General features: G+C 37.4%; 1 protein-coding gene across 1 annotated transcript in view; it reads left to right on the top strand.

Moving 5' to 3' along the window:
* The window catches only part of F13A1 (coagulation factor XIII A chain), a 160,971-nt gene that overhangs the window by 80,427 nt on the left and 65,913 nt on the right, over positions 1-14,631 (top strand). The window contains exon 7 of the mRNA XM_004432146.3: positions 13,298-13,472. Within this exon, the coding sequence (XP_004432203.1) occupies positions 13,298-13,472 (175 nt within the window). The remainder of the gene's footprint in view (positions 1-13,297; positions 13,473-14,631) is intronic.

The raw sequence follows: 14,631 nt of genomic DNA, 5'->3' as shown, positions 1-14,631 counted from the left end.
AAATTCCACCCCTCAGTCATCCCAAATGAACTTGAAAGACAGAAATAAATACATGACGCCTATTCCCAGATTATACAGACCAACCATAGCACAGCTCCCTAACAGTTTTATCTAAAAAAATAAAATAAAATTTTAACAAGCATTCTCCACCTGCTCCTTAGGTTTACAAGCAGCTAAAACCCCTTTTTTGGAGTGAACTGTCCTGGAGAAACGCGAGGACCCAAGTGCTCAATGGCCATTGTCCCCATGTCACCACTGAGGAGCTTTTCACATTTCCCTGTATGGATATTATTTTTGGAAAAATTTCATCCATCAAAAAGGGATGATTATGTAATAATTTGTTTCCTCATTCTTATGTCAAAGATTTATGTAACTGCCAATCAGAACTTCTAATGGTGATCGCCACCACCAGATAATGAGTGAAAGCACACTGAATATGATTCAGCGCCACCTTTGTAAAGATAAAGATACGACTTACATTTGGCATTTTGGAAGAGTGGCAATGATTCACACACTTGCACTACTAACTTTGCAGATGCCTAGAGTTAAAATTCCCAGGCTGGTGACCATTACCAGATGTAGGCTCCGTGATGGATTTAAGTGCTCATCCAGAGTTTCTGAGTCTCCAACCCTATCGGCTTTCTTATTTTAAATTGTTTTTTTCTCTCCATGATTCATGCCCAGGAATGTCAGAAATGACTTTCCTCACTTTGGGATAGCAGACAAAACTAGAGGTCTCTGATGCTCTTTATAACCTTTGCATTGGTGACAGATCTCAGTCAGTAGGAGTCCCAGTGGTGGCAACTTCCGGGAATCTACTGGCTAGGATTAATGAAAAACGTTATCATAGTCCAACAGGGTAAAACACTAAAATACCAACTCTAGAAAGATTTTTTAAAAACTCTTAAAGTTGGAGCCAAGATATCCATAGGCACAGGAGGCATTTCTACGGTTCAGGGATGACAAAGGGAGTCCAAGGATGAATGGGAGGCACAGAGGCAGGGCAATCTCTGCTATGTTTCAAACTAAATACCATCAGGTCACCTTATTCACCAGGGATTTTCATTTCTGTTTATTGAAGAATTTTGACAATTGACAAACATATTGGAAGCCAGTGGGAAAATAGAATTTCCTTAACAGAAATGGTTTTCATAGCCAATTTTGACAAATTGTATCCATTCCATAAATAACCAATGTGCAATTGAAGAGACTGAGGTATCAGGAAGTCAAATGACTTATCCAAGGTCGCTGGTAGACCTGGAAATGGATCTCAGGTTGCCTGACCTCACTGTTCCATATACGACGCTGTATTTCCCTGGATTTGCCCTCTGCCTGTCCTCTCTCCATATCACATGAGCTCCTTGGGTATAAATATAATGCCTTCTACAAGCCCTGTCTGATTCATCCTCCTCTTTCAGGTGGGGGTGGGGGGGTGAATGAATTGTTCACACATCATTTTTTTCTCTTATGGTAAAAGCCAGCAGTGTAATGAAGTTTCCATTTGTGGTCAAACAGCTTCATTTCTCAATTATTAAGGTTACGTTTCTTATGCCTGTTCTCATATTTTTGGAGAAAAACAGACATTTATTATGAGCCATCTCTTGAATGTGATAATCATAGTCAATCTAAATGTCTGCTTTCCCTGAATTGCTTCCTGGAATGAGGTTTCAATGCTGCATCTATTTTGTAATCACATAGGCTATTTCTGAAACATGAGGATGCTCTTCAGCACTCCCTCCAAACTGTGCAGTCAGGGCTACTCTGGTCTCCTGGGGGCAGACATCCCCAGGATACAGGGATAGAAATGCAGCAAAGCCAGCACAGCCCTTTCAGATATGCCCTCTCAGCTTCAAGCACTTTGGGTTCCCTTCTCGCCCTCTTTCCTTCCCCTCTCTCCTCCCTTGACATCCTTCTCCTTTCCTCTTCTTGCTCTGCTTTTTTTTTCCCCTTTATCTATCCATCCATTCCTTTCATTCAAATATTTTTGAATGCAGCATGCAGCACTGGTAAAGAAATGAAAAAAGCAGACACTTGAAGAGCTTAAAATCTCACTCTCTCTCTCTCTCTCTCTCTCAGCCCACGTTTGGTTATTTCTTTCATGATTGTCAATTAGTAAAATATGTTTTAGCCGAATAAGAATCCTCAGTTACTAAGGGAGACAAGGTTAATAATCTCTAGTAGTAATGATCTGCATGAAAAATGAATCTAATTATCCACCCCCGTCAGAGCCTGTGTCAAGTATATACACAAAAGGACATTTGCATAACTGTGGTTATATGCTTCATAATATAGATTAGGGTTAGTTCATGTTTTTTTTAATTGAAATAAAATTTACATACAATGAAATACATGGATATTAAATGCAAAATTCAATGAGTTTTGATTGGGGTAATCACCACCCCAACTAAAATGTAGACATTACCAGCAGCCCAGAAATTTCCTTTGTGTTCTCTTCTAGTCAATCCACACCCCCATCAGCAACTACTATTCTGATTTTTTTTTAAAGAGTATTTCTTACCTTTTTTTAAACTTATTTATTTATTTATTTATTTTGAGAAAGATTGGCCCTGAGCTAACATCTATTGCCAATCTTCCTCCTTTTTTCCTTTTTTCTCCCCAAAGCCCTGGTAGATAGTTGTATGTCATAGTTGTACATCCTTCTAGTTGCTCTATGTGGGACACTGCCTCAGCATGGCTTAATGAGCAGTAGGTAGGTCCATGCCCAGGATCCGAACTGGCGAACCCCAGGCCGCCAAAGCAGAGAGCACGAACTTAGCTGCTGGGCCACCAGGCCGGACCCCTGATTTCTTGCAATAGATTTCTCTGTTCTTAAATTTCACAAACTGTATTCATACAGTATGTACTATTTGGGGCTGGCTTCTTTTACTCAATCAGTTTTCTCACTTCTTTAATTTGTTCCTCTTTACTGCTGAGCAGTTTTCATTGTATTCTATATCACAATTTGTCTATCCATTCACCTGTTGATGGACATTTGAGATGTTTCCAATTTGAGGCTGTTATGAACAAAGCTACTATGAATATTCTTGTACAGGTCTTTTTTGTGTACATATGTTTTCATATCCGGGGTAAGTAGCTAAAGGGGGCATATCTGAATCATAGCGTATGTATATGTTTAACTTTATAAGACTTACCAGTTTTCCAAAGTAATTGGACCATTTTACATTCCTGACAGCAATACATGAGTGTTCCAGTTTTACCACAGCTTCACCTGTTCTTGGTGTTTTCAGCCCTCTTAATTTTAACCATTCTAGTGGGTGTATAGTGATATCTCACTGGGGTTTTAATTTTTGTTTCTCTGATGACCAATGATATTGAGGACCTTTTTATACATTTATTGGCCATTCATATACTTTTTGTGTGTGGTATCTTTCAAGTATTTGCCCATTTTCTTATTGGGTTGTCTTTTTATTATTGAGTTGTAGTTGCTCTCCGTATATTCTGAATACATGTTCTTTGTCAGATATGTATAGAAGATATCTTTCCCCAGAATATGGCTTGCCATTACACTTTCTTAATGTTATATTTTAAGGAACAATGGGTTTTAAATTTTATGAAATTCTATTTTTAAATTTTTTAAGAATCCTCCCTAGGAAATATGTTATTTCCATAAGGTCATGAAGATATTCTCCTACATTTTTTTGAAGTTTCATAATTTTAGCTTTTACATTTAGGTGTTTGATCCATCTTGAGTTATCATTCTGTGTGGTCTGAGGTAGGGGTCAAGATTTGTTGCAAAGCCTTTCATCTGTTGAAAAGACTGTCATTTCCCCCATTGAACTGCTTTGGTGACTTTGTTGAAAATCAAATGTCTATAAGTGTGGATCTATTTCTAGACTCTCTACTCTGTTCCATTGGTCTATTTGTCTATCCTTATATACCATACTGTCTCAATTAATGTAATGTTACAGTAAATCTTCAAATCAGGTAGTCCTCCAACTTTGTTCTTCTGTTTAAATATTGTTTTGGTTATTCTAGATCCTTTGCATTTCTATATAAATTTTAGAAACAACTTGTCAATATCAATGAAATGTCTGTTGGCATTCTGATTAACCCATTTGTCTTGATCTAGGAAAGAAATATTATAAGGTTACCTATACCCACCTTCCACTGATACCATATCCATTCATTCAGCAGAAGTTATTGAGTGCCCACTCTATGCTAACACTGTGAATAAAAAGTCAAAACAGCATGGTGCCTTCCTCCCTTCTGGGAATGTATAGTCTGGAAATGAGAAAAAAGACAATCAACCAATGAAACAATGCAACGTGATAAATAAGACACAGAGAAAGGACATCCAAATTAAAGTGAGAGATGAAGATTTCCAGAACGAAACCAGCTGAGTTTTAAAGAATCTATAGGCATGCACCAGGTAAAGAAAGAGTTTGAGTATGGAAGGGCATTCCAGGAAGAGAGAATAACATTTCCAATAGCACTGAGGCAGAAAACACCTTGTTGTTAAGCCCACCACTATGAAAAATCAAGGAGATGATAGGTGACTTTCTTTTTCTTTGGATCAAACCTCTAGCTATTATAAGTGTTATGAAGGCCCAAAAGCAATCAAAGAAGAAGAGCCAGGCAAGAGAGGAAATAGAATTCTTACTATCCTATTTCTTTCTCTAGTGTGTATTTTCTGGAAGGCCCACCCATGCAATAACTTGCCTAAGGGTACTTCTTCAGCTCATCCCCTTTCTACCCTCATCATATAACTTAACAAACAGCAGAGCCAGATAAAAGAAACAGATCTCTATATTCCCAGACCAATGGGTTTTCAAGTTTTACTTTTTGGAACTATTTTCTTTTTCCTTTGGTGAGGAAGACTGGCCCTGAGCTAGCATCTGTGCCAATCTTCCTCTATTTTGTATGTGGGATGCTGCCACAGCATGGCTTGATGAGCAGTGTGTAGGTCCATGCCCAGGATCCAAACCCACAAACCCCAGGCCGCTGAAGCAGAGCGTGCAAACTTTACTATGCTGCGGGGCCGGCCCCAGGAACTATTTTATTCAAGCAAATATCAACTGAACCCAAACACATAAAAGACAAAAGCAGAGCTGTTGTTATTGAAGAGGGATGGTGATGAAGTCCCCCCCCCCACCACCACTCAGTCATCTCCTTCCCTACCCCCAAACACTGTGACTACTGAAGTTCTTTTGCAGAACCCTAGACTGTCATGAGCACAATTTGACACCCACTACACGACTTCCACTTACAATTGGGATTGATCATCACCAGAATGCAGCTGGAGGCTTGTGGTTCACAAAACCTGGGAAGAATCTTATTCAAGGAATAATTCTTCTCCTTCCCAAATTTAACTCTCCATCTTTGAAGCTAGTTCATGTTACCCAAAATTTATATCCAAAGGTCTTTGAGAAATTATTATAGACAGGATTGGGTATAAAACTGTTCTACAAGAGTTATAGAAACCCTAGCCTTTATGATAACATAACTTTTAACAATGAAATTTGACAGACTATAATAGGTTTATAACAGAGAAAAGTCATTTCGTCATAGCCTTATAAAATGTGCACATAGGATAAGAAAAGTGCCTTTACATGTTTAAAAAGAAGCAGAAAAAATAGTAATTATACAAAGTGTAAAGGTATGTGCTACAGGAAATTGGAGAATCAAGAAATGTCACATTTATTTATTTTTCAGTATCAGTTAAAATCTGCTCAATGCCCCGTGACCAGAATTGGAGGGAAGTCTAGTATTGGTCACGCTGCAAGGCCCTCCCTGTGCTTTGAACTGTGTGGGAACCCAGGGCTTGTTCTGACCCTGGGGTGGAGGTCTACCCAGTGTGACTCCAATGCCAAGCCCTAATGGCAGAGTAGCCGCTCTGCTGGCCGCTTCACTTCAGAACCAAGCCCAATCCAGTCCTCCTGCAGCCATCCCATTTAAAGGGCCTCCCACCCTGAAACCACTGCACTTCCTGACCGGATTTCCCACAGTTCCCCAGATCCTGGTGGTTCACCTCCTGAACGGTCGGCCTCCCTTTCAGCCCTCAAAGAGCTTTGCCTCTGCCCATTTTCGTATTTGAACACACCCGGTTTAATCCCACCCCACTCAAGGCTTGAGTTCAGAGATGCAGCCAACCCCACTGGGCACAAAAAAATTTTTAACTATTCTCTCCCCTGTAGTAAATATTTGGGGAAATTTTAAATATTTTAAAAAGCATAAGGAAGAAAATAATAATTATATATATTCTCACAGCAAGAATTGAACACAGCATCTTGGCAGATCTGCTTCCAACTATTTTTATGAAAAATCTTTTATATTTTTTGGTAAAAAAAAAAATGATAATGGTCTCTAAAAAGAATTTGGGCAATCCAGAAAAATTTAAAGATGAAAGTTAAAAAAGGCTTCCCTCAAAAAATCACCCCAAATTTCACCACCAACAAATAACCACTACTAATATTTGATATATAGCATTCCAACTAGATATATAGATATTTAAATAGATATAATGTTAAAATCATAAATAGTATTATACTATAGATGCTAGTTTAATTGAAAAGGATTACACTTTTTATACCTTTATTGAGATATAGTTGACATATAAAATGTACATATTTAAAGTGCGTAATTTGATAATTTTGATGCACCCATTAAACCATCACCAAAATGAAAATAATGAATATATCCATCACTGTCTAGAAGTTTCCTTTGTAATTTCTCCCTTTGATGCCTCCCTGCTTTGTCTGCTATCCCCAGGCAATCACCGCTCTGCTTTCTGTCATTACACGTTGATTTATATTTTCTATAATTTTATATAAATGGAATCACGCAGTATGTACTCTTTTTTGTCTGATTTCTTTCATGCTTTTTTATCTCATTTTGAGACTCATCCATGCTATTGCATCAGTAGTTCAGTCCTTTTCATTGCTGAGTAGTGTTCCATTGTATAGATGAACTGCAATTTGTTTATCCGTTTACCTATTGATGGACATTTGGACTGTTTCCAGTTTTTGCCTCTTACAAATAAAGCTAGGAATATTCATATAAAAGTCTTTGTACAGACATAGCTTTTATTTCTCTTAGATAAATACCTAGAAATGGGATGGCTGGGTCATATAGTAGGTGTATGTTTAATTTTTAATAAACATGCCAAAGTGGTTGTACCATTTTACATTCCCACCAGCAGTGAATAAGAGTCCCAGGTGTTCACATCTTCCACAACACCTGATATGATCAGTCTTTTTAATTTTAGACATTCTAATAGGTGTATAGTGTTATCTCATTGTGGCTTTAACTTGCATTCCCATACGGCTAATGATGCTGAGCATCTTTTGTTGTGCTTATTTGCCACCCTTGTATCTTCTTTCTTGTAGGATCTGTTCAAATATTTTGCCCCTGTTTTTAAATTTTGTTCATTTTCTTATTATTGAGTTTCAAGCATGCCTTACATATTCAAGTCCTTTATCACATATGTGATTTACAAATATTTTCTCCCACTCTAGATTTACCTTTTCATTCTCTCGATGTCTTTCAAAGAGCAAAAGTTCTTAATTTGATGAACTCCAATTTGGAAATATATTCTTTATGGATCTTTCTTTTGGTATTATATCTAAGGAATCTTTGCCTAACTGAAGGGTGCAAAAACTTTTTCCTGTGTTTTCTTCTAGAAGTTTTATAGCTTTAGGTTTTAAATTTAGGTCTAGGAACCATTTTGAGAGAATTTTTGTGTATGGTGTAGGGTATGAATCAAAGTTCATTTTTGCATATGAATATCCAATTATTCCAGCACCATTTGCTGAAAAAATTATCCTTTATCCATGGACTTGCCTTTGCAACTTTGTCAAAAATTAGTTAACTATATGTGTTCTCTGTTGTGTTCCACTGGTCTGTTTGTTTGTATTTATGCCAAATGGTGTCATGTTATCTAATTTAAAAGTATTACATTTAATTGTACTCAAATTCTGTTTAATTTTAAGTTTTATTTAATTGTATTAAATTTTACTTGCACAGAAGATAAAACTGAATCACCACAGAAGAAATTATTAGACTTCAAATAAATGTTTCTTCACTACAAGAAATGTTATTTCCTAACAGATCCCTCTAAGGGGATTAAAAATTTATGAAAACCATTTAAAAAATGAAGAAATTATATATTTTTAAATGAAGTTTTAATTTTAGATGGTGTCAATTAACTAAGAGAGATCAACACGTTAAAACATTAGCACTTCCATTTTTCCTCTCTTTCCTCCCTCAAGTCTAATTTTTTCTTAGGACTACTATCGTTTTTCTGTTATCAAGTTTTAAAATTCATATTCATTCTGTTACTATAATTCCCAAAGACTTTCAAACTTATATGGATTTTTCTCACCACTAAATCTGTGTTACCACAGAGTATCTGTTCCTGGGTTCTTTGTTTGATCCAGCCCTTAGTTATCTTGATATCGCTTTTCAAGTACTTTGGTTATGATGGGTACTATGTTCCCTGAGATCCTTCATGTTTGAAAATGTGTGCTGGTTGCCTTTATACTTGCAGAACATCTTAGCTGTGCATAATGTTCTTGGGTCAACCTTTCTTTCTTTCAGGACTATGTAAATATTGATTGACTATGTTTTGCCATTGAAAGGTGCTGTAGAGAAGTCTGAAGGCAGCCTAATCTCCTCCGTTGTTGCTAATTTGCGTTTTCTGTCTATATGACTGAACAATTATTTATCCTTAAGTTCAAATAGCTTAATTAATTAAAATTCCTAGGCATTGAGCATTCTGCATCAAATTACCCTGAAGCACAGATTGTTCTCTCAATGTATAGATTCAATTTTCCTCAATTAAGTAAAATTTTCTTATATTATGCCATGACTATATCTTCTGTTTCATTTGTTGGGTTCTGTATTTTAGGAATACTAATTATCCTTATGTTGTATCATCTTTGTCTTCCATAACCATTAGCTTCTCTCTAAATAACTTCATTTCTTTATCTTTTTCATTAGTATTTTCTGTATCTCAAGCTTTTCTTCTACGTCATCAATTTTATTTTTAGCAGTATCTATTCTGTTTCTTACAGGTTATAATTTATTTTTAGTTCCATGATGTGATTTGGTCCTCAATTTGTTCCTTTAGGTCTGTGATCTCCTAAGAGATTTAGAGAAAATTCTTTATGTTCCTTAATTTTGTTTTATTCTTTGTATTATTTTTCATATTCTCTCTCTCTTTCCTCACTTCTTCTTTCCTTTTAGTTCATGCTTATACTTGCATACCTCTTTTCCAAGTGTTCTATTTGCCCTAATATACTGTAGATGAAATCTTGACTCTTCCCAATCTAAGACTAGTTTGATTTCTCCTCCAAACTACAGTTTGAGGCCAATGTGTTTCATTCTATCTACTCTTTAGTACCCTAAGAAAGATTGAAGTGGGGAAGGGAGTTTAGCTGAAGAGATGGCAATTTCTGTTAAAATACTTGGGCTCTGCTCTTTCTTTTAAGATTCTGTTAAATTTCTCATTCCAGGATCCCCTCCACCTGGTTGGAAGTATATCTCATTCTTATGAGGGGATACCTCTCAGGCTTTGTATCATTTCTCCATTGCAGTCCCAGAGTCTCTACCTTGTTGAGTTGTAGACCCTTTTTCACCCATTTTGCCACATCAGTTATTTCTACTATTCTGGTCAGAACAAGAAAAAGATCAGCATTTTCATTGTTTGTTTCTTTCCAGATTTTGAAATACAAATGAGAAATCTCAGGATTTTGTTGACTTGACAGTAGTGCTTCTGAAGAACTGATGGTTAGAGTTAGGAGCTGAGCCGTGTTGCCCCTCTACTCTACTCCGTAGTCCTCATCTTTTCTTGGAACCAGGTTTTGAAGTTTACTGAATTATGCTATGCCACTGAGGTTGCTGATAGTGACTTTTGTGGGACTGGTTTTCATTTTTCCAATATTGTAGGTATTATAGGAACCAAGTTTTGAAGTTTACTGAATTATGCTATGCCACTGAGGTTGCTGATAGTGACTTTTGTGGGACTGGTTTTCATTTTTGCAATATTGTAGGTATTATAGGAGGACAGTTTAGTGTAACCTTAATGAAGTTGAATAATGCTCCCTGTCCAAAGTCTTGGGCTCATATTGTCTCCTTGACCACCAGTGATGCAAGACCAAGACATTTCATTCTGTCACTGGTCAAACTCTGAGTTCACACTAAGGGGTTAAAACAATCAATTGTGGCATTAAAAAGGACCAGCATGCCCTTGAAGTGTCCTCCAAACATATCTTGTCTAGGGAGGGAGTTATTACCTAAACTCTTACGTCTGTCACTAAAGACTTATCTCTTTCACTGTCTGGACTCCCCAGAAATCAATGTTCTAATTAGAAAACAGTAGCTAATCTGGCCAAATGCTAATAAATGAGGGTTGTGATCTATCTAGCAACAGGGGAACAGCTCAGCATTAACAATTAAAAGGTCTGTAGGGGAGAGAACATTTTTTTCCTTACTCTTCCCTTTAGCTGATTGGGTTCAGCCATATGCTATAAATAGCCCTTCTAATTAATGGCTATCTGTTTGAAAATCAGTCACCAGAACCATGGTTTAGGAACTTTTACCTCTGAGAGTCATAGGCCCTATTCTATTTCTCAATAATAAGGATAGGGAAATGGTAATGTGAGTTAAAGCTGAATCTACCTATCCACAAAGACCAAACCCCACTATAGCCCACCAAGGCACTCTACTCTGCAGGCTTCATTATAATAGATGCAGATTTTTAAATAATCAATTCAACTGCAAGGAAAAGTATTGACTATGAATAGAGCCAAAATGGTTGGCTAATCCTTGCTGCACCCCAGTCATTTCATGGAGTTACAGGATAAAGTCAAAGTTTACATCAAAGTCATGAGTTTGCAATTAGCTGAACAAGGTCCTTCAGAAATCTCCAAAGAATTACTTTTTTTCTACATTAAACAAATTAACTTGGTAGTCACCTTCACTTTAAGCTGACTGGACAGAGTCAAAGGGGAAAAATAGTATGTGTAAATCAAATTGATTGGTGATCTTCTAGGGAACACTCCCCAGAAGGACCTTCTTTGGAAAATGCCACTCAGTGTTGGAGTAAATCGAATATTTTAGTGGAGGGTTAGTCATTCACAGTAGAAGGTACCTGCACATCTTAAGTGTTTTCTTCTAGTATTTTCTATTTCATCCAATATTGCCTACTTACATGATAGCCGTGCAGAGCTCCTAGCAGATCCCTGAAACTGCCATATTGTTTCATGACACCAAGCATTTATTCAAACTGTTTCCACTATGCAGATGGCCTTTTCTGGCCCTCAGCCCCTCAAGACCTAGTTTTCATGTCATTTCCTCTACTCAGCCTACCACCATTACCACCACCCCCTCCCTCCAACCTGATAAAACTGATTTCTCCCTCCTTTGGGCCTCCACTCTACCCGTACATCTTTCTGTTTTAATACCAGTAATCTTTGCTTCCACTTGATTGGTTTCTCGTTACTCTCTCCCCAAGGAGAAAGTCTTACTTTTATTCAAATATACAATGCCTATATGTTTGTGATTATTCAACAACTGTCAAGCACCTGCTCTTTGCTAATACTTGCTAAAAGTCAAAAAGTCATAGATTCTTATTTCTGTTCTCAATGAACTCATGACCCAATGGGGAAGATAGACTCCTATACAACTAAATTCAGCAAGCCTAAGAGAGGGATCTAGGCAAGTGCTGAGACTGAGCTGTTATTTGGCAAGGCAGTGAACACATAAAAAGTCACCAATTTTAATATCTCTTCTAGGGTTTTTATAATCCAAACACAACTGCTTCAATCATGTTTCGCATTGCTTACTGATGTCTTCTCAGCACACTATAAACCTATGCTTCTCAAACTAAAGTGCACATAAATCACCTGGGGATTTTGTTAAAATGCAAACTCTGATTCAGTAGGTCTGAGGAGGAGCCTGAGATTCTGCATTTCTAATAAGGTCTTAGGGGATGCCATTGCCTCTAGTCCACAGACCACACTTTGAGGAGCAAGGCTGTGAACCATTGTCATGTCAACATATAAACATTGTTGAAACGGCACCAGTTTTTGGAAAAACTCCCACTGCTCCCCACCTAGACATTCTTCTGACTATAATTAAACATGTGAAAATTACACCAAGACAGATAAGATTCAGCAGTGTCCCCCAAAAAACTGACAGGACACCTTGAAACTGTTACTTCCCAGCCTTTGTTTTATTGTCTAAACACAAAAGGTCTTAGTTCCTCCTTAGACCCAGATAACTGGGGTCCAAATGTGTAGCAAGGTTTTCCCAAATAATTAAGATTGTCATTCTTTGCTTAAGTCTCCCCCATATTTAAACTATAATACCACAGACCCTTTATGTAAACGGAAATATCTTTTAACAAAACTATAAAACTTTAATTACCTTAAACAATCAGAAAGAATTTTTTTTTTTTTGAGGAAGATTAGCCCTGTGCTAACATATGTTGCCAATCTTCCTCTTTTCCTTTCTTCTCCCCAAGGCCCCAGCACATAGTTGTGTATCACAGTTGTAGAGTTGTAGCTCTTCTATATGGGACGCCGCCTCAGCACGGCTTGATGAACGGTGATCAGGTCCGCACCCAGGATCCGAACCGGTGAATCCTGGCTGCTGAAGCAGAATGCACAAATTTAACTGCTATGCCACCAGGCCAGCCCCAAGAAAATATTTCTTTAATGCAACTTTTTTTTTTAACAAACTCTGTAAGGTACTCACGGGAATCTAATTCCTTATCAATTCTTAATGGATCCTATGACAACATCTGTTTACTTTTTCAGTTCATTAGAGTCTGCTACTCATCATCAAAGTCAAAAGTTATTAGACCATGAGATTTTGGGCCCCAACTCTAACTATCCATCTTTTGTTATTTGTCAATTTTGAATTCTCCTTCCACCAAGACAAGATCCCTACTTGAGCTGTCTTCTTTTGTAGGTCTTCCTCTCTTCTTCACATCATTTTCCAGCACTATTCTAATCAGACCAAGTGCCCTATGTGTGTCTTCTCCTAAGCATATAGAGAAGACATTACAACTCTTCCTCTCTGCTATTCAACACCACCTTAGTGCAATAATACACTGTTCAAGAGACAGTCTTGGTTATTTGGTTTCCCCTGGCATGCTTAGTCATTGCATCACTTTCCCTGACAACATAACAGAGAATTGAACAGTAGTGGAACTGTTTTCATTGTGCAGGACATATGGAAGGCACTGGAAGCCTTAGCTTGCCTAATGTTAGAGTCTGGAAAGAACTCTTCTAAATGATCTTTCTTCTTTTTCACCACTCATGGTCTCATTTAGGTTAACGCCAGAGATGATGAAGGTGTCCTCATTGGATCCTGGGACAACATCTATGCCTATGGCGTCCCCCCATCAGCCTGGACCGGAAGTGTTGACATTCTATTAGAATACCACAGTTCTGAAAATCCAGTCCGGTATGGTCAGTGCTGGGTTTTTGCTGGTGTCTTTAACACATGTAAGTATCCAACTGAGTAATGTTTTTTTAATGTAAAGGAAATTTCACTTCAAGACATTTTGCCTATAACCTAGCAAAGAGACTTAGAACCCCTGTTGGCTCTATAGAATTTATGGGTGGCTATTCTGGGTGATACATAATTATGGTCAATACATAATTAAATTGTACTGGGCCATATATGCTCATGGTTTCTCTTTGAGTGCAGAATCTTTATAGAAAGAAGGATGGACTATTTCCTAGACAGTCCATCATTCAATACCCAGAGAAATGGAGGGTCCCAGGGGCCAAGTAAGAATATGGGGGAAAGGATATGCCATTCTCTTTTAAGTAACCCCTATATTTTAAAAAGGTTAAAAGCAAACTTTAATAAATAATAAGAAAAGATATATACTGCTTATTTGTTATTGAGAAGTTTTAGAAATATGCTTATTTGCTTACTGTTTATCACTGAGAAGTTTGGTAAATACATCCACTCAATTTTTACCCTAGCTATGGAAGGGACTGTGGCGGGTGGTCTCATCTCCATTTTGACATGTGAGTCTCAATGCCCGTGAGCAATTAGAGATCAGAACTTAATGAACAACCTTTACTCTCCAGTTTCCCTCCTGGTTTTTAATCACCCAACATTCAATCCGTAGAGGAAAACATATGGGAACAAAATATTCTCTTCAGCATCATGCATCATTTTTCTAAATGGCATTTGCCTGTCTAGGCCCAGACAATGTTAATTCAGTGAATATTTTAAAAAATACATTTATTTCAGTATGTCTTCATCATTGATAATGATTTTCATTCACATGCTATTTCTATAGCCTTGGAGAAGACTTGAAGCTCCAATCAGAGTGTCCTTTCCACTTGCTTGTTAACAAAGAATGTTTTACCTAGTTAGCATTTTTTTTAATCAGAAAAATCAAGGAGGGGCAGGAGGCTGGAAGCCGGGATGAGCCCCTTTTTTATAAATAATTATGAAGCCTATCAGTGTCAGCTTAAAGTTGCAACAGCCTAAGAATTAGTCAGTGATCCAAGTGGGAAGAAATAGTGAGTTTCGTATTTGTGTTTTATTTCTCCATGGCCTCACTAAATAAGATTATTTTCTTAGCCATTTGAGTATACCGAAGGGCTAAAGGAATCTATATTTCCTGGGAGCAATAAAGGCCAA

The sequence above is a fragment of the Ceratotherium simum genome, chromosome 13 (assembly GCF_057802395.1).
Source record: "Ceratotherium simum simum isolate JZ-2026a chromosome 13, ASM5780239v1, whole genome shotgun sequence".
Taxonomy (NCBI): Eukaryota; Metazoa; Chordata; class Mammalia; order Perissodactyla; family Rhinocerotidae; genus Ceratotherium; species Ceratotherium simum.
Note: the sequence above shows the minus strand (reverse complement) of the source record. Positions and strands in the feature narration are given on the sequence as shown.